The following is a 20922-nucleotide window of genomic DNA, read 5'->3' as shown; positions in this document are numbered from 1 at the left end:
ACTTTGCCAGCGTTGCGTTCCACTGCAAACGCAGAAAATAGGGCTTGCTCTATTTTGTGTTTGCAGTAGAACGCAACGCTGGCAAAGTTTTGCCACGCGTTCGATCACACTGCGGGCGGGGGTGTGTGTAAGCTGTGCCATTGAATTCCCTCCCGCCCTAAAACGCGGGGGGAAGTTTCACAGCGATCGCGGTGCGTTCCAGCAGCTACCGCTCTGGAACATACACGCTTTCGGTGTGAACAAGCCCTTAGTCACTGGAGCATCTCTCCCCTTTTACACGGGTGCCTGTCAGTTCCGTTCAGCAGGGAATCTGTGCCCTTATCCCCTGCTGATCGGAGCAGTTCGGAACAGATGTCACCGTTGTTCACCTCCTATTTTATAACCATTTAGATCTGGCTTCTCATAGACTAACATTGGGCTTCTGATCAGATCTGCCTAAAAAACTGGCAGACGTACTTAGTTGGACCACCCGTCTGAAAGGGGCCTCACATTGGATAGTAATGTAAAGAATAGGTTTCAACTATATTGCATGATATTGTAGGTGCAACACCACAAAATAAAGAAGGATAATGTTATACTAAATAATACTGTAAATTGCTTTGCTGAGAGCAGCATTTCAGTCGGTTTGTTTCGATTATTCGTTATTTCCTTTTTCAGGATTTGGGTCTGAAGTTAATTCGTTTTGGGATTCAAACGAATCTGAAATTTTTGTTAATTTCGGATGAGTTAAATGATATTTACAAACAAATTTTTGTTTGCAGCAAGTGACATCAGAAAAAAAGTGACATTTTTTCTTTTAAACTTGTAACTATAGGTCTGGTAGAAGTTTTAGGGGAACTCAACATAAAAAAAAGGCATGGGGTCCCCTCTAAAATACCTTACCAGACCCTTGATGCAAGCAGCAGCCTGGCAGAGCAGGAACGGGGGGGACAAGTGTGTGGCCTCCCCCCTCCTGCACCATACCAGGCCACATGCCCTCAACAGGGAAGAGTGCATTACCAGGGGGGATCCCCCGGAATAGCACCTTGTTCCCATGTCGAAGAGGACAAGGGCCTAAGCTAAGATAGGAATGTCTTTTCCACCTCCTAAGAGTGACAAGGAATCACATCCTTTGTATTGTGAAGGCTAAATACCACTACATTGGATTCTAGAGTCTTCTTAGCGAGTTGAACCCTGTCTGCGGACAATATCAGCTCAGTAGGTTGTCAGACTATCCGTACAGATGAGTCTCAGGAAAGTATGTGCAAATACATAAATTGGTGGATGACGCAAAAAAACAAAACGACATAAATTAATTCAGAATAACATTTGGATACATTTGAAAATTTATTTATGGGAAAGCCTGCAGAGCCTGAAGCCAGAATGGTTATTAGCCTGCTATATGCTGACTTTGGGCCACAGAATCCAAAAGAAGTATAGCCCCCCAAAAAAGGTAAGGTCTCTTTAAGCTTACCCATGCGGGCAGGATTCATTGGTGTAGCTTGGTAATAACAGTCATATGCAGATAGTCCTGGGTATAACTTCTTTTGGACAAATATGATGCAGACAGAACATGTGGCTAAACATCAAAGAAAGCTTTATTTCCATGTGTTTCGGAACGAGCTCCATGCTTTAATCAGGAAAACCATTACAACAGCATCTATAGTATATAATAGAGAGCAGGCTTTTCAACTCACCAGCAATGGAATGGACAATAGACATGTGAGATTCGGGCAAATTTTCCGAAATTCGGACACATCCCTATTCCAATGCATCAGAATCTGTCAGAATCCGAATTTCCGTTTCCGAATTTTGGATCCCGTCCATATTTCGTTCAAAAACAAAACTGAATCAAGCATGTGACTTTTCTGGCCAATCGGATGTGGTTTTCGGTTTATTGTATCCAAATGGGTCTGAACATGAATTTTCAACGAAAATTTGTGTTTAGTATATACATATAGTACTAAGGCTGAGGCTCCAAGACCCGGATGGCATTCAGGATCCAAATTTCCAAATGGCATTCGAAGCTCCCAAATGCCATTCGGGTCTCGGAGCCATATACAGTATTACTGAAGCTGAGGCTCCCAGACCCTGAATGCAATTCAGAAATTCGGATCCCGAATGCCATTTGGGTCTAGGAGATTCAGCTTTAGTATTAATATCTGTATATGGTTTTCTGTGGTTTTCGAAACTAACGAAAATTCAGATTTCGTCCAAATCCAAAACCCAAACCGAATTTATTTTTGGATCCGAATGCCGAAATAACAAAATATCTGTACCGCACCTAATTTTTCCGCAGCTTACATTTCCTTTCACTCCTATTAACTCTATCTATATAGAACCTCAACAAGAATTCAATTTGTCAGCCATTTTAGAATAGTGACTATAAGATTGTAATTTCTCAATAACAATACATGTAGATTGTACCTATGTACTCGCTTCTAAACGGTTTTCCTGTGTAGATCGGAATAAGCTGCTCTATGATCTAATAATTTCTGAGTCGGTGACTTACTCCTCCCTCACTGGAAGTGAGGTCTGTGTATATATTTAGTAACCCTGGACTTAGTGCCACCTCTAACGTCAATGGCAAAATAGGCCATATGGATTAGTGGTAAATTAGACCCTTATTGCACATGTGGTCTTCTATAAATAAAAAAAATCCTCATTACTACCCAACACTAAAATATAGACACACTTGTCTTAGCCAAGGGTACCAAAACCCATACCAGGTCTAATAAGACCAGTAGAGCTACAAACACCGAGGCATATCACATCCAGCTTCCTCATGACATGTAATAAAAAATTAATTTAAGGAATAATTTGAAAAAGTGTAAATATTTAATTTTTAACCAAAAATATTTTAGTTTTTCTTTTAAACTGGTAACTGGTTTCCGGATCTGGGCAGAAAACGCACTGATCCGCAATTGCACTGGTGTGAATGGGGCCTAATACTGATGTGACTTGGGACCAGTGTGGGGAGAAAGAGTTTTAAAAAAAAAACTCACACATATACACCAGCTCAGGATCTGGAGACAAAGGGAGTGAGAGAGTTGGAACACGCGCACACACACGCGCACACACCAGCTCAGGGAGGGAGAGTTAAAAACACATGGTGCAGCTCAGGAGAGGGGGAGAGAGACAACACTCACCTACCGAGTCCACAGAGGAAACTTTTCATGGCTGTCAGACGGCAGGTACAGCCACACTGGCTCCACAGTCACGCACAGCAGAGGTAACCTAGGGGCGGGGTCCAGCTCACAGGGGTCGAATCTTGGAGCCCCATACTGCAGCGGCGTCCACTGACCACCTAGTATTTTTCTGCCCTCACCCCTTCAGCGCCCTCAAGCGGCCGCTTGACTTGCCTTGCGGTAGCGCCGGGCCTGACTATTGGTGAATTAAATGTTCCAGAAATGTCATTTCCAGCTTCTGTGATTGACTCACATATTTCCCAAGCAGTCTGCACTAAGATACAAGTAAAAATATAAGCATCCCCTTCAACAGAAATTTCACTTTTGGTAAGATATACCCTAATGGTTAACTACTACCAAAGGGATACATACACTGCAACCTTCCTCATTAGAACATTGAAAATGTTACAGATGGTTATAATGAACCAGACTCTTCTATTCAGAAATCGGTTTGGAAATCACATGGTGAAACAAATGACTTTTTCTTCAAAACAGAAAAGGGTTCTGTTAGAATCTCCAATGAAGTTTGCTAAAATCCTTGCAGTGTACATTGATCACCCAGAGGGGATGGGTTTTTTTTCTCAACAAAAGTGGAGTTTAAATATAATGTACAGGTTGGGAGTATAGCTGGCTCTGGACATTATTAGTAATTATTGCACAGAAAATGACTTTAAGATGGGGCAGCTTTTAGGAATTGTCTACATAATGAACCCTTGGACACTACAATGTATACGAATTTTTTGTATTTAAAAATATTTTCCTAAATTGTCAATGCAATGTACTATTCTTACATGCAATTTCCTCTTAGATTTAATAAGTCTATGGTGGAAGGACTGGCAGAACGGTTGTATTGTCATTTAAGAGACCTGCAGAAAACGAAACAGACTCCTCAGGATGAGAAAGAAATTAGCAAACTACAAGATAAAGCAGCCAAACTAGAAAAAACCATACAGTAAGTGTTATGTAAACATTACAGCAGAATATCTGTATTATAGTGAGTACTTAACCACCTTAGTAACGGAGCAATCTTTTAATTTCTGCACATACATGCTAAAATCTCAACCACTTCAGGTGGACGACGTATACCGTATGTACGTACACTGGTCCTGAAGTGGTTAAAATGTATGTACACTCAATGATGAACATGTCTTTTTTGGTCTGTTGAATATACCACTGAAAGTGCTTTGTTATATCTGTTAAATAATAATAATTGCAAAAAATCAGTTGAACTTGTCAGAAATCCAAAGCTGTCCTGTGCACAATTCCTATGTTATCTCATAAATAATTAGCCCTATTAGTTCTTCTCTTGGAATTAGAGAATGCTTAGCCTTTATGTTGTGCAGATGGGAGAGAAGGTGTGTCTGAGTAGTTTAGCAAAAAAATAAAAAACTGGGTAGAGCTGACAACACTCGTCCCACACAAATACTGTGTACTCTCAACCCACAACAGGACTTAGAAGCTGAGTGTATTTCTGGCAGATCAACAGGTATGTACTTTTAATGGTTTTTATAGGGATAAAACGTGGGGAAATGTGCATTTATGGCAGAGATGTACTGTATTTTTCTCTGATATACACTTTAAGCAAATGCTACACTAAAGTAAGCATGCAACATACAGTTTGGAGGGGGGTATATCATTCTGTGTACAACCCCTCCTATGTCCTGCTCCCATTGTTGGCCACAGAGATTGCCCATCACAGTAAGCGGAGTATAGTACAGTGTGCGGGGGGGGTGTAACACAACACTGATAATGTTACAATATGGTTAGACATATTGTTCCTGTCTCTTTAGAGACAATGGTGTTGATTTGCCAAAGGCAAGAGAATCTGCACTTTGCAGGGGACATTTTTCCTTAGTTTAGTGAATGAAACAAAACTTTCCTGACCTCCATCACCCAATCATGTGCAAACAAAATACTGTTTTTTTTTGCACATGATTGGGTATTGTTTGCAAAGTGAAATTTCACCACATTCGCCAAGCTAAAGAAAAATTCACTTGAAAAATGAACAGCCTATTTGCCAATCAACCCCAATAAATCTTCATACATTTATATACTGTGGTGGGAATTTATCAAAACTGGAACAAACAGAATCTGGAGAAGTTGCCTATGGCAACCAACCAGCATCTCTCTTCAGTTTGCTCAGGTAAGATTTGAAAATGAAAGAGAGAAGCTGATTGGCTGCAAATCTGCTCCAGATTTTGTCTGCTCCCGTTTTGATAAATTTCCCCTGTATATATTGCCATATCAATATATTTTAAGACTGTTATATACAAAAGATTAGTTGGAGAAAATAATAAATATTTTTTCCTTTTAAACCCAGGTCAGATGGCGTTGACATGTCCGATTCAAAGCCTTCAAATGCGTAAGTAAATCTTTGAATGTAAATAAGTGTTATTAAGAGTATATAACATATAAAGTACATATGGGGCACATGTATTTATTCAATTTAATAGTGCTAAAAGATAAGCCCACCCAAAACTAATATCTTGGGCTGACACCCAGTAGCTTCCAGAGTAGGAATTGAATGTTGTGTAAAAATTGATTCTTGGTGAAAGTTGGGGTTGAGTCTTGTGAGAAAACATTGCTATATAGACCCTTTCAAGTTCCCAAGTAAAATGTTGTTTTTTTTACATTGGTGTGACGTAGCCATAAGCCCTCGTTCACACCTGAACGTTTTGTAGCGCGTTCTACGCTCGACGAACGCTCTACAAAACGCTCAAAAATATCAATCCTATTGTATTCAATGGTCTCGTTCCCACCTTGGCGTATTTCCGCCCGTCCCTAACGCGCTACAAAACGGCCCACACCTGAAAAGGTACAGGTACTACTTTGGGCCGTTTTGTTTCGCGTTTCCATTGGGATACAGCCAAGTAGCCTTTGAAAACGCACGACGGTCACGCATATGCAATATGCCTAGGTGTGAACGAGACCTAAAAGTCACCTAGCTTTCAGTAAATGTTTGCTATTTATTTATAGATACTTGAACCTTGATAAACAGATGGATTTTCAACTGAGCTTAATTAAATGAAAATAAGAAAAATACTGAGGGAACAGAATGAAAAATATTCAAACACTTCGACTTTATGTTTACATAGCAAAATCAACATGAAATCCAGAGTCTTTTAAACAAAAAAAGAACCTAAGGTGGATATTAAAATGGTGCATATAATGCAGAATATTGGTTGTAGTGAAATTAAAGTCATCTAGTAAAGTGGTTCAAAGGAGTTAATTGTAGTGGCATCCCAACTGAGGTGAAGCCCATACTTCCTTAAAATAGCATCTAATTAAGAAATATGACTTCATTATTTGAGACCTTACATCACAAGGGCTAGGAATTTCAACCCCTCAGCCCCAAAGCAGGGTCACTATTGGATTGCCAGTCACCTAGGGGGTGGGGTGCTCCTATTCCTTTGGAGCATGGGCTTTTTGATTCAAGAAAAAAGGAAGTTCTGCTGTGCACTTTACCGATACAAAATTAATTGGTAATTGGTGGCCCTTTTAATCAATTATTAGCAATTCACTTCTACTGCCAGATATATCCGTTTGCTTTGCCCAGTAAAATAATGAACTGTAAAATGTATTTACAGTATTTCCTATGCTGCTCAGCTCCATCTAGTTGCCATAATGCAGTATTACATTGCATTCAACCTGAAAAGAAAATATACTAAGAACATGAATTATTGTCTCTGCATAGAACACATGTTCACAGAGATTTGCAGGGCAAATTACTCTGCAAATTGTTTATACCTATTGTCCATATACCTATTGCACTCCTGACCGCTTAATCCAAGAATAAGTAGGTGGGTGCAGCGATGGTCGACAGATGGCATTGTCACATGCACATGCTATGAATAGAACACCGGCACTCCAATTACAGTATTTATTGACGTGAATGTGACATATCAATAAAATACAAGTGCAAAGTTTTGAGATCACACAGGACCCTCTTCCTCATGCAAGACATATGAAGATGCACCATATCTGTATTTGGTTTGCCGGTGTTCTATTCATATCTTGTTTATAAATATACACCTAAGTGTTCTTGCATGCTGCCTCTCTTTTTTTGGTGGTCTATGAATGCTAAATCATGCTCTTTGTCTTAATCTTTTTGGGCCTTTTCAGAACACTGGTTGTAATGAAGAACTTGTCGCACTCCTTACCGGAAATCCCAATGATAAGAATGGGTGCTGAAATGACTGTGGATGCTGCCGCTATCACATCAGTTTGGTAGAGAAGAACGTCACCAGCACACCAAAATCCTTTTTAGGATCATCAATTGTTAATTTTATTGAACAGATTGTCTGTTGAAAAACAAGTGCTTTCGGGACCTCGCAGTGTCTTTTTTTTTTTTTTTTTCTTTTCTTTTTTTTCTCTATAGGTTGAACTTGTCTTTTTTTCAACCTGACTAACTATGTAACTATGTAAAAAGGCTCAACAGGTTGATGTTGAACCTGATGAAGGGACCCTGCGAGGTCCCGAAAGCGCTTGTTTTTCAACTGACAATCTGTTCAATAAAATGAACAATTGATGATCCTAATAAGGATTTTGGTGTGCTGGTGACATTCTTCTCTTCCAAACTTTTCAGAGCACTGTCTCAAGAATATTTGTGCATATAGTCTCTTTGAAATTGCGTGGCCTAACAGTGATAAAATACCTGGTCTCTACCTCTGAAATTGTGGCTAATCAAAAAGTCATGAAAACTTGTAAAATAAATTTAAACTGTTCAGCAAATCTGTAACATTTTTTTCTGTCTAACTTCTCAGAAACAATACACTGTAATTTTTGGATTGCAAATTAAATCTGATTGCTTTCCCCCTTGGGCATTGCATCCTAGCAAACAAAAAGGAGTGCATACTGTATAATGTTTCTGTATTCAGTCTAAAAAAAAACCCACCAATTTTTATTTCCAAATGCAGTTTGCTTGCCTTCTTCCTCTAAAATGTAATCCTATTAACAGACTTAAATTCTGTGCAGTAAATCTGTACAATTTATTTTTTTACTTCGGTCTCCAAAAAATACACTGCAGTGTAGCATTTACAGATATCTGCCTTTTTTCACCTTCTGAACTTGCATTCCATCCTTGGAGACTGCATCCTAGCAAAAAAAAGTACACAGTGTCCAGCAAGTCTGTCTATCTTCAGTCACAGACAAAATATAAAACCTGCCTAGTCTCCCTTTTTTTTTTTATTCTGGCCTAGTTAAAATTCTTAAATGTTGTGCAGCATGTCAGTGCAATATTTACGGCACTTGAATCTGACATAGTAAGCTGTCAATTTTTTCAATATGACTGTAACTTTAACTGCCTCATCCCATCCTCTAACATATCGGCCCAGAAAAAACTGCTTACATAATGTGCAGTGATGCTCTACAATATTTTTGGCTGCTGTCTTTAAATAAAACTTTCTTATTGTTATTTCTTAAAACAAAATGAAATACATCTGAATATGAACTTTTATATTACTTTTCTTACAATTGTACAGCAACAAATACTAACACTCAAGCCTTTGGTTTTGGCTTCCCAGGGCCTCTTTTGTCATCCTGACACATTTGCACTGCAGTAGCCCATTGCTCTTCAGAAAATTACCTTGTTTTGGTAATTTGATGTTCTAGAAGTATAAATTACTAAATCATGTGAATGTGCAGATATGGTATTTTGAGCCCTTCTCACTGGAAGCACTTTACTTTCAAAGAGAGGAAGAGGGAAGTCGCACAGAATTATAGGACAAGAAGCTGCAATATTAGCACCACACTAGCACAGGTCTTGCAGATGAACGGGGCATTGGATTATAAAAAGAATCAGACTGAAGTAGATTTTCTGAGGCAGTGTGAGGTAAACTGTGTAGACTTTCTGAGGCACCGTAATAATGTTACAGTAACACTTCATTTACTTGTTACTTGAAGCTTTTCTTTAGTACTATGTCCCCTAAAACTTAATATTAATATGGTCTAAGTAGGTCAAAAAGGATCCACAGCAAGAAGCTGTCTAGGAAATTTTAGAAAATTAAAAGGAAATACATAACAAGGTACCATAAGTCTATGGGATATGTAATATGAGAGCTGACCTGATCCATCCAGTTGGTCTGTATCCAATTAGACCAGCCCCTGCGCTACATACTTGTTGGTAGACCAAAAATAGATTGTACAATCAAATTGTAATGTGTATGGTGAGCTTTAGAAGCATATTTATAAAGCAGCAAATTAGACATTCACTAAACATATATTGCAAGTAAATCTTCATCAGTTCATTTGTTTTTATATAGAGTGATTGCTTTGCCAGCAGTGTTTTGTGAATGTCCCATTCACTGCTTTATAACTCTGTACTTCGAGATGCGTAAGAATATTTTGAAAATATAACAAAATACGTTCATTACCATGTTTCAGAATGCCATAAAATTCCCCAAGTACTTCATCCAAACAAAACAATACTTACAATTCAGATTTGTCTGATCTTCTTTTTTTTTCACAGGATCAACTCAAGAAATCAGGAGTCTCAGGTCCTCAAACAGGCTAATTACAATAGTTTAATGCAGAAAATTAAGAAGCTCCAAGAAATACCCCCAGACTGTACCTATGCTGATGAAAAGAGTGTGGATAACAAGGTAAGGCAACATAAGTCATTTAAAAGATTACAATTCAGATTGCTGTCAGTGTTATTTTAAGCTTAAATCTGTAGCTAAATAATGTAAATATGTTTTGCAGACATTGGAATTAATGTATAAAAGAATAGAATACTCAAGTCATACTAGATTCAAGAAACTTATACCGCTCTCTAAGAGAGGCATTGGTTACCATCATGAAGCAGTTGATACTAGAGGAAGAAATTTTTTGGAAATGCTGTTCAGAATGGGATACGTTAGAGTAAGTATTTTACTGAAAAAATTAAAAAAATGTATTTTATCATTGCCCTCTCAATAGAAAGACAAAGAAACAGAAAAATGTGCAGTTATTTAACTGTACATTTACGTTTTTTTTAATCTTTTCAAATGGATTGTATATGGTTTGATTTATGATTTTGTGCAGTAATCTCAAATAACTTATTACACCACAATGAAGATATTATAGATTCTACTACAGATATTACATTTGCAGCTTGCGCTGCTTAAGTTACATTCTCAGTAAACCACAGTAGTGCAGCAATGAATGACTGCCATGAGCATGCGGGGAAGTCATGTCATACTCCGCTGACCAACCAAGATAGCCAAAGATCTGCACCTGGAAGAAGCTGGGGAGAATATATCGGCGCATTGCAATGATGGAGAGGAGAGTAAGGTCCACCTAACATATTATACATCTTTTTTTTTTCTGGGCAGACGGGGCTTTAATTTGGTAGCAAATTTGGATAGATGCATTTTTATTGGAAATAAATTGGGGGAACATTAACATTTTTGCAACCCAATGTTTATGGAACTTGTGCACCCTCATGAATTTACCCCAAATTATAATCAACAGAGTCTGCTGATGATAAAATGATATCACTTTAGTGTGACTTTTATGTAACGTAGAGGAATGATAAAGCTCAAAGTGAACATATGTGTTTTAATTTAGAGAGTTTTATTCCCTTTTTGATGCTATGGGGAAAAAAAGGTTTGCTTAAATTGTTAATGTAACTTTAGGATAACATTAAGCCAGGTTGATTGCTTCCTTTTTTTTTTCCCTCTTGCTTTCACATAAAAGGTTTAACACTCATAACACAAATTGTATGAAGGAAAAGGTCTAAGTGGGATCCCACCTAGTAAGGGGGAGCAGGAAAGGTTTGAGACCCCATTCACACTGAGCTACATCAGAAAAAGCGCTGATTTGAGCTGAGCAACTTTGAGAGACATTGAGCTGCAGTGCACATATCGTCATGCTACGTAGCACTACTTTTGGCATGGACTTCGTAGCTGCTACATTGGGCTGTATCTAATCAAAAGTGGTCTTGATGTGACATAATTCCTCTTCCTGTTTCCTGCTTATGTTCCTGCTTATATTTCTGTGCACACTTCTGTAGCGTGACTTAGCACGACAATGTCGTGCAATGTTGCTCAAATTTGTGCGACATTGAGCTACACCATTGAAGCCTATTGAGCAAACTCGCACAAAATACGCCAAAAAATAGGTCATGTTCAAGCGACAATCTTGAGCTACAAGGTACAGGTGACATAGCGCTGTGAGATGTGAACAGCTCCAAATGCATTGGACAAGCTACTTTGAGTTGCTGTTTGAGCGATTTTTTTTTCTTTGAGCTGAAATCGCGCTACAGATCGCTCAGTGTGAATGGGGTCTGAAGGGCAAACTTTAGATGTAAAATATAAGTTTAGCTGGATAACATAAAGGAGCTATTTAGGAGGACTATCTCCTTTATAATGAGCACATTGGAGGGGTAGACGGCAACACAAGGAACAATGGATCACAGGTATTAAAGGATAATTGATACGTAATAATCGGGGGTTATATAACACCATATTTGTTTTTTACACAGTAGGGATCACAAAGGGGATTCAAGAAATGGGCAGGAAGTGAAGGGGAGAGTAGAATGGAGAACAGGAGTACCACCGAGAGAGGAGAGATATTTGAGAAAAAGGAAGTAAATGATACATGGGAGATCGACAGTATTTTCTGGGGAGGAGGGAGGAGGAATTTAGGGGGAAAGGGATTATGTGGAAAAAATGGACCCCTAAATAATGAAATAAAGGTAAAATAGACATGGGTTTGGCCTTTTGATTGGTTTCACCCCTGGATAGAAGCCGGCATTTTTTTTTGTTTTTTTCCCCCATTCACTCCCACCCTTCTCCATGTTTGCAGAGAGGGGGTGGGAAGGAAGGGGAAATATCACGCCGCGGTATACAAGAAGAAAAATTAGGGAAAAAGGATGGACATTGATTCATAAGCTGTGATTTGGTTAAAGAATATAAATATAATGAAAAATATTAAGTTTGGATCCCAAAATATTAGGGGCCTCAATATACCACAGAAGCGCTCCCAGGTTTTATATAATATGCAAACTCAGCTGGTAGTTTATCTACAAGAAAGTCGCTTTTAAAAGCTCCTCTGTTCCTAAAATGCCCACTAGATATTATTCTAAGTGGTATATGAGTAATTATTCCCAGAGTAAATCGCGAGGAGTGGCTATAGGCTTCCACACATACTACCGGTAACAGATATTCAGGAAACAAGGGATGAGGAGGGGCGGTATATTTTTGTAAAGTGCAGAATACATGGAAAACTATATACGCTGGCAAATGATTATTTACCCAATAAAGGTCAAGCGGGAGCATTACTCCAGGATACTGAATCAATTGAGCAATTTTATGGAAGGAACTGTAGTATTTGGAGGTGATTTTAATTTAACAATGGAACCCCAAATTAGAAACCTTGAAGGGCACAGTACACATCCCCTATGCCCAGCTTAATCAAATAAAACAGTGTCTCCATAGCTGCAGCTGGTGGATATTTGGCAAGTGATGTACCCTAAAGTAAGGGACTACACATGACACTCGTCGACACACACTTCCTATAATCGAATAAACTATTTCTTTGTATTTCATTGTTTATTAAGCTGCCAGGTACAGACGAAAATAGGACTGCAAATATGGTCGGATCATGCTCCAATATTTTTCACAATTATACCCCCAAAAACGATGAAACCACGAGCAATGTGGAGATTAAATGAAACGTTAATACACGATCCAACCACAAAAGAGGCGGTCACTCAAGCTATTGCACATTTTTTAATAGATCACAAACCGTATACTATTGCACTGTCAATAAAATGGGAAGCGTTAAAGGAGTGATCTGAGGTGTCTTGGTGTCCCAAGGGGTGCGCCTAAAAAAAAAAATATATCCCTGTATTAGATCTTAGAGGATATATATCAACTGGAAAGCCAGCATAAAAGAGTACCTGACGCAGAGGTATATCTAAAACTTCAGCAAAAGAGAGTAGAACTTCATCAAAAACTAGACCTGGAATACCAGAAGTACAAGGAATGCGCTAATAGAACAATGTATGAATTTGGAAATAAGAGCAGCAGGTTATTAGCTTCCTTGATTAGAGAGAGATGCACATATATTCCTAAAATTCAATGCCCATATCAGGGTTTGGTCTACTAAGAAATGATTGCTGAAGTCTTCCATAATTATTATGGGAATTTATATAATCTAAGGGGGAATGGAAGGAGGAGGGAGGAGAGGTTAGAACAAGATAGGTTAAAATACGTAGCCCAACCAGCTCTACTTAGATTGGAAAATGAAGTGATAGAATTCTTAGATAACCCATTCTCACTGAAGGAGACAATAGGGGCAATACATTCAATGCTGTTGGAGAAGAGCTTGGGGCTGGATGGGCTAACGATGCACACTGTGTTCAATGCAATTAACAATAATTGTGGATTACCACAACAGAACCACATTGGCGTATATTGCATTGATTCATAAGAACCAGAAAGATCCTACACAGTGTGCAAGTTATAGGCCAATCTCTTTGATAAATGTGGATATGAAGATATTTGCTAAAATTGTGACTCTATGCCTGCAACCATATATAGAGACCGTGATACATCCAGAGCAGGCAGGTTTTATCCCCAGGAGAGAGGCCAGAGATATCGTCCATATCAAAACCATATCTCTTATCCAACAGGTGTGTCTTCATGGGCCTTCTCTGTGTCTTTTGTCATTGGATGCAGAGAAGTTCTTAGATACACTGGATTGGAAGTTTATGAAAACATCACTCGAACAGATAGGAATACCTTTGTCTCTAGTAGAAAAGATTATGGCATTATACTCTTGTCCAACGGCTAGGTTACGGGTAAAAGAAACATTATCAAATCCTATTAAAATTACCAATGGGATGCGGCAGGGATGCACATTGTCCCCTCTATTATATCTTATTGCGATGGAACATTTAGCCGTGGCATTACGCCACAATGAGTACATCAAAGAGGTTAAAACAGGTGAGATGATGTATAAATTGAGTATTTTCACTGACCTATTATATATCACAAACCCTAGGATAGCATTCCCTCTGCATGAATGGGAACACATAGCAAACTCATAGAGGTTTCTAAAATTTGACTGCAAAAGTGGACATATCCTTTAAAATATTGTGGAGATGGGTAAATAACCTTTTACAGATATCTGTATTATTACCTATCATGGAAATAAATTATGACCAATAACTATAGAAGAAAAAAAGCTTGCTGTATTGCCTCTGCTGCCTATGGGGACAATGGTCAATTCTGCCCTGCTTACCTATGTGGCTAGCGACACACTTGAGGTAATTGAAGATTGCTCTGCAGCATGCTAATTGAAGTATTAGGGCTCATTTACATAGGTGTGCACATCCGTATGACAATGAGACCTCCTCCTGGGAGGGACAGGTGCTGCACTGTCTGCGTCCAAGTTCAGGTACCCGGACCTGCATGGAATCTGCACAATGGACTAACAAACCTATAGTCAAATTTGACCTACAAAAGTGGAACTGCACTTTATTGTTTATGTATACCAAATATTAATTTTCAGCATGTCTACCAACATGCCTCACTGTGTACAGTTTTCTTAAGCAAATCTGTTTCTTTGGGGAATCTGTTGCAAAGTTTTCTACCTGGAGATCCTGTCAGTAACAGCACTTCCTGTTTCAGGCTGACCCCGCTTGTAATAGTGCTCTCAGCCAATCATGCACATTGCCTTTAATTAGCATTGAGCAGCCTAACAGTTTTCCTGTGCCTCCTGCTGACCTGATAGGGTGCCTAATGGCCACCTCAAGGCACCTGCAATTCAGGCTGGCAACCCTGCTACTGTGGCTTGGTGTTACAACTGATTCATAAAAAATTGATTTGCTTAGGAGAACTATGGGATTAGGGCTTTTCCCCATAGTTCTCCTAAGGGTAACGGGAGGACACAAACTAGTGTCCTCCCGTCACCCAAAGCTCAGTAGCTCGCGGTATACTGAGATGCCGCAGCCGTAACGGATCCCGACAATTATGTCTGGATCCACCCAGCTGCGTAAGTGACAGCTGGCTCTGCCTATCTAGAGGCAGAGCCAGCTGTACCCTCCCCCGTCCGTTCTGCCAGTCAGCGCTGGAGGATCGAACAGGGGAGGGGGGAATGCAGTCCCTCCCCTGTCACGGCTCTCTGCCGGCACAGGATTAAGAAGTGAGTGAGCACCTCATAATTCTCCTTTAAAGTATAATTAAGCCCTCTGGGTTTTTTGCATGTATCTTTAGAACTGCTAGCAAGCAGTAGATATGTGCAAAACATAATAAAAAAAAGATACCAAAAGGTTAAAACTTACCTGCGTCTCCGCTACTCACACCCATCCGAAGTTCCGAAGATTTTTGGGCGGCCGCAAAGGATCATGGGGCATGCGCAGTAGAGACCTTCGGCCGGGAGAAGAGGAGAGACACAGGGTAAGTTAATGCACGCAGCCAGCAGCGCGTAACCTCACAGACTGCATGGGACAGGAAGAGAGCAGTCAGTGCTGGATCAGAGACCAGAACCAGCGATTTGGAGGGATTCCTGATCAGATCAAGAGGTACCATTTAAGGTAAGTCTTTACACCAGCATAGGGGAGGAGGAAAAAAAATAGACTTTAATGTCACTTTAAGACTGTATTCTGTGAGGCATGATGCTAAACATACTGAAAAATCGATTTAGGGTTTACATACACTTTAAATGGATAATTATGGGGTGAGTGAAAAACCCCATTCTCATAATTCAAGCTGACCTGTGATAAAGAAGCTGTCACAGGTCGGCTCTTTTGATCGGGAAGTAAGCAAACACTGACTTCCCGATCCTCTCCCTGCAGAGAGTGGTTACGGTCAATCATCACCACCACCACAGGGATTCCCCCCTCCACTCTCCGTCTCTCCAGCGCTGAGTGGAGGAACCGAGAGGGGAAGGGGGCGGGCACAGTGGCTCTTCCTCTAACAAGGCAGAGCCAACTGTCAATCAGCAAGAGGGGTGGATCTCAACAGTATTGTTGGGATTCGGCTCTGCTGCAGCGCTCAGCATATAGTGGGCAATAGCCTGCTATATACTGAGCTTTGGATCACCAGAGGACACAGTATATGTCCTCCCGTGACCCTGAGAACAATGGACAAAAAAGGTTGCCACATAGTTCTCCTTTGAAAGAGTTTTTTCTTGCTCACAGGTTTATTATAACTTACATTCATTTGCAAATTATGTTCTATAAACAAAGAGGATGTGTCAAGTGGCCTTGGTCCTTCTTCTCTGTAGGGTGGTCCTTATGACTAAATTTGCACCCTGGGTTAAAAGCTTAATTGTGTAAATTTTTTTTTCCAGGTTGTAACTGCTACTGGCTCACTTTCCCTGGGAATCAACATGCCATGTAAATCTGTGGTTTTCCTGCATGATTCAATTTTCCTGGATGCACTAAACTATAGACAGGTAATTTTATACAGAACTCTTAACACTTTATGATACTAATCAGTTTAAGCTCAATACACAAGTTACAATCTGACTGTCCAATCTCCTTGTGGCTTACCATACACATTACAAACTGACTGCACAATCTCTTTTAGATTTACCAAGGACCTGTGAGGCATCGTATGCAAACACCCCAGTCCATGTGTAGAGTAATAGGTGTTTCACCTCTTAGCAGCCACCTTTCCCTTATGGCAAGTACACCTACCAGCAGTCGCATACAACCAGGATTTAAACTATATACTCTGGCTGTGAGGCATCACTGCAGACCCGTAGGGAAAAGGTAGAGCAGGGCAGTGGAAGGTGAAAGCTTGAAATTGCAAAAAGTAGAATCCAGGAAACCCTCAGCATAACAGAATAATTTGATGTGAATCAGGACACTTATTTTTCCTATGACCATGGTCCTGTAACAATGGTAAATACATTCACAATACAGGTCCACTCCTCTGCTCAGGGGGCGGGTGCAATAGCCACAGTGCTTTTGGCTATTGCAATTCGAAAAAGCCAATAGCAGCCAGGCTATTGCTTCCCATTGTTTACATTCTGTTGCTGACTGCAGAATCTAGCCGCCGTCCAGCAGCAAGATGTAAACAAAGAATCGGTGCACACTAACATTTTTTGTTAGCAACTAAATTTATGTATTGCTAATTAAAATTTTTTAGTGTGCACCAAGCAACCAACAATGTTTGTGTGCGTCAAGCCACCGACAAAAAATTAATCAAGTACATATTATGTACTCAATTTTTTTGCCTGGTGCTTGAGAGTACTGGTTCTCTGAATGCTGGATAATAGGGAGTTTCCTGTATCTTATATCTGACATTATTTGGAGTATCTTGGATATAGCAGTAAAGTTTATTAGCAGTAGTGAACGCTGGATCTGTGTTTTCTTAACTGTGATTACTATTGAATGCTTATTCCAAAGAGGTCAATGAGTGATTTCTTGATTGTCGAAGCTGCATCTCTTGATTTATCTATAAGATCTATGTGTACATGAGCAGAAGTATAATACATACTGTATGTAAACATGTGATGTATTTTTATTAGATGATAGGACGTGCTGGAAGACGAGGACTGGATCTAGAGGGAAGTGTGTATTTCTTCAACATTCCAGTACCAAAAGTGAAAAAACTTATGAAGTCCAATGTTCCAGAGCTAAGAGGCCAGTTTCCTCTGAGCATTTCTCTTGTACTAAGACTCATGCTTCTGGCAGCCAAAGCAGATGGCAAAGAGGATGCTAAAGCAAAAGTAAGATTTCTTATGTGTAAATATTTAAACCATTTTTGTACACAGCAGAGTTTTGAAATGAAACCCTTTTAAATAAGATTTCTCTTTTGGGTCTGCTTTACAAATAGGGAAAGGGAAAACATTGTCTGCTAAAGGGAAAATCAAATTTTCAATTCTAGCACTGTGCATGTCTGCCCTCATCACGTATGGGTCTTCACTGAAAATGGTTTAGCCTGCTTTCTCTGCCTTATCACTTCTAGTGACCTCTAGTTCGCAGAGTCCCCCCTTTGATCAAAGTTCGTTAGAGTTGCCCGTTACATCAGTGTCCGCAGAGTTTCCTCTTACCTGAGAGCCCATCGAATCCTGAGGCAGGCAGCAACTGAATGTTGGAGGAGGTGGAGCACTGGAAGTTCCATCCTCCTTACTGGGCAAACCAGGTTGGATTGGTTGGACGCTGGGCAACTAAACAGTGTTGTCAGGGCTGTCCCTAAAGTATTTGTCATCTGAGGCGATGTGCTGTTGTTCAGGGGAAGGGGTTGGTGCTGGCAGGGTTGTTCAGAGCCATGACTACCGTAGCCCTCCGCCAATCACTGGGGATCCTACCAGTCATTAAGGAGTCCTTAAAAATGAGGATTAATGGTCTAGTTATAACCTGGCTTAATTCCTTAAGTACCTTGGGGTGCAGGTTATCCGGACCCACTGCTTTGTTTGCATTGAGCATTTTAAGTCGTGCCGATTTGTTGTTCGAGGGGGTGGGGCAGACGATGGAGCAGCTCTGTCCAGGGTCCCAACCAGCTCAATGATGTCACTGGTTGCCAAGAGCTCAGTGGGATGCAAGCCATATCTTCCTGCTCAGTTCCTGGCAACCAGTTATGTCAGCGAGCTGGGCAGTAGGCCGCACAGAGCATCACAGGTTGCTAGGAGCTCTTAGCAGCCTGGGATACTGTGGTCACCCTCTGCCACCCCTACCACCACCTGGCCACCCCCCAATGAGATGCCAGCAGGCTGCCTCATTACAGGGACGGCATAATTCACCTCGCTTTCATTATTTATTTAAACCACAGCAGTCTGTCTCTGATGTCAGCATGAGCCAGCGAACGTTCACTCACTTATGGAGCAGTGCCCCACCTCCCGATTCAAGTGGCATCTAGGGCATGTATCTTACCCTGGCTATCCCAATGCCATCAGGCATAGTTTTGGGGACACCTATTTCCTGGGAACAGACTCCTTTAAAATGGGGGCCATCCCTTGTAAAATGGGACAGATGGTAAACATATGCTGCATAGTATGTGGTTACTAGATGAACAAGGTTATCTGTTGTTTTATCTTTGTATTGTAGGAGAAATTCTTTTTAGATTTTCAAAGCACTGTTTATGCTTGTACTGATGGTTCTGTTGCTGTAACCATTCATATGAAAGGATTCTGCCAATGTTTTCTGAGATGTTTGTCTTCTGGGTCAGAGCATATGCAGTTTTATCTAGTGGCCTGTGTATGATGGTTTGTTTGGTGTGTGGCAGTGTGTGTGGAGATAGTTGCATAATTTAGTGAATTTCCGATATATCGAAGTGTGTGTGCATTTTTTCATCTCTGGTGGAGCGGAGGAGGTGCCAAGTCAGCGACTGTTTGTCCTGTAGCTACAGCACTGCCTAGAAGATCAAAGGACACAGCATATGTGGCAAGAATTACAAATGAAAATGTCAGCATCCCCTGCTTTCCTTCAAATTTTACATGTGAATCATTACAGGTACCTACGCTGGCCCAATTTAACTTTTTCAAAAAAATGTTTTAAACATGATGTAACAGGAAAAACAATTTGGTAAATACATATTATAAAATGGAAGAGATATTGTATTTGTTTACCTGTGTTATGATTTAAGAAAATATTTATTATCTTAACATTGTTTCTGATATACACAAACCCTGAAATAGTCTGTTGAACTACTAATACTATGTATTATTTTGTTTTAGGTGCTATCAGTTTTAAAGCATTCCCTTATGACGTTCAAACATCAAACTGAAGCACAAATGTTAAAGCTTTACTGTATATTCTCACTGCAGTTCCTGCTATCCAAGGTATGTGTTTAAATATATATAATTTTTTCCAGTCCATCTTCGCTAATTGTCACCTCCTGTTTCTGATTAAATTTGTGTGCCAGATTTTTATTTTGGTAGAGGCTCACTTATTTCAAGTGACATTAAACTCAGGAGTTGAATCTTACAATTGCATTTAAGTACCCTATTAACTAAAATGTAACTTATTTGTATATCACTCGCTGTAGAATCTCAAATCATCTCTGAATTGGTGCTGACACTGTCCTTCCTTCTGGAGCGTGGTTACTTTTGTTCCCTATAGTCACTGAGTGTGTCATAAAGTAGCCACCACTCCAAGCTTGCTCCCGCGATGGACTACAACTCACGTTTAATTTACTAATTTGTGCAAAATATATTCTTGGATCAATTCAAAATACTCCATGGATGACACCACACCCTCAAGGAAACTACAATAGTTACAAAGAAACAACGGGATTTAACCCCTTCACGGCTGGTGACGTACACTGTACGTCTCCATCGTGAAGTGCCCAGATGACTGCTCACGTACACTGTACGTGAGCAGCTATTCAGGGTTTTGAAATGCCAGTAACCACTGAGAATCAGCGGTTACTGTTCATTAATGGATGCCTCAGTATTTTGTAAAAGCTTCTTTCTTTCATCAATGAAAGACTGAAGCTGTTAAAAATACCAGTTTTGACAGCTCTGTAGAGATCGGAAGTTCTACATGTCTACAGAACTGCTGTAGCGAACTTACCCGTCCTTCGGTTCCTGCGGCTCCGTCGGGGAACCAGCAAAGAAGTCAGGCAGCTCCTCCCCCTTCCTCTTAAGCCGACGAGTTCACTTGCCTGGTGTTCGTGCAAGTGTGTGTGAGGCCAGGCAAGTGCCTCCGCGGCTCCACACAACCCCACACTATTGGACCGGACGAGTGCCCCTTCTCTCTGCCCTCAGCAGAACCCCACACTATTGGACCGGACGAGTGCCCCTTCTCTCTGCCCTCAGCAGAACCCCACACTATTGGACCGGACGAGTGAAGGAAATCGTCCCACCGACTCCCTCAGCA

The 20922-nt window shown here is 40.3% G+C and overlaps 1 protein-coding gene across 1 annotated transcript in view; it reads left to right on the top strand.

Annotated features, from left to right (window-relative positions):
* The window catches only part of LOC108789891 (probable ATP-dependent RNA helicase DDX60-like), a 131487-nt gene that overhangs the window by 83405 nt on the left and 27160 nt on the right, over nt 1-20922 (top strand). The window contains exons 26-31 of the mRNA XM_018560032.1: nt 3976-4119; nt 9634-9780; nt 9890-10025; nt 16446-16550; nt 17631-17831; nt 19779-19883. Of these exons, the coding sequence (XP_018415534.1) occupies nt 3976-4119; nt 9634-9780; nt 9890-10025; nt 16446-16550; nt 17631-17831; nt 19779-19883 (838 nt within the window). The remainder of the gene's footprint in view (nt 1-3975; nt 4120-9633; nt 9781-9889; nt 10026-16445; nt 16551-17630; nt 17832-19778; nt 19884-20922) is intronic.

The sequence above is a fragment of the Nanorana parkeri genome, unplaced genomic scaffold (assembly GCF_000935625.1).
Source record: "Nanorana parkeri isolate BGI_ZX_2015 unplaced genomic scaffold, ASM93562v1 scaffold428, whole genome shotgun sequence".
NCBI classification, from domain to species: Eukaryota; Metazoa; Chordata; class Amphibia; order Anura; family Dicroglossidae; genus Nanorana; species Nanorana parkeri.
This window is presented reverse-complemented; position numbering and strand designations above follow the sequence as displayed.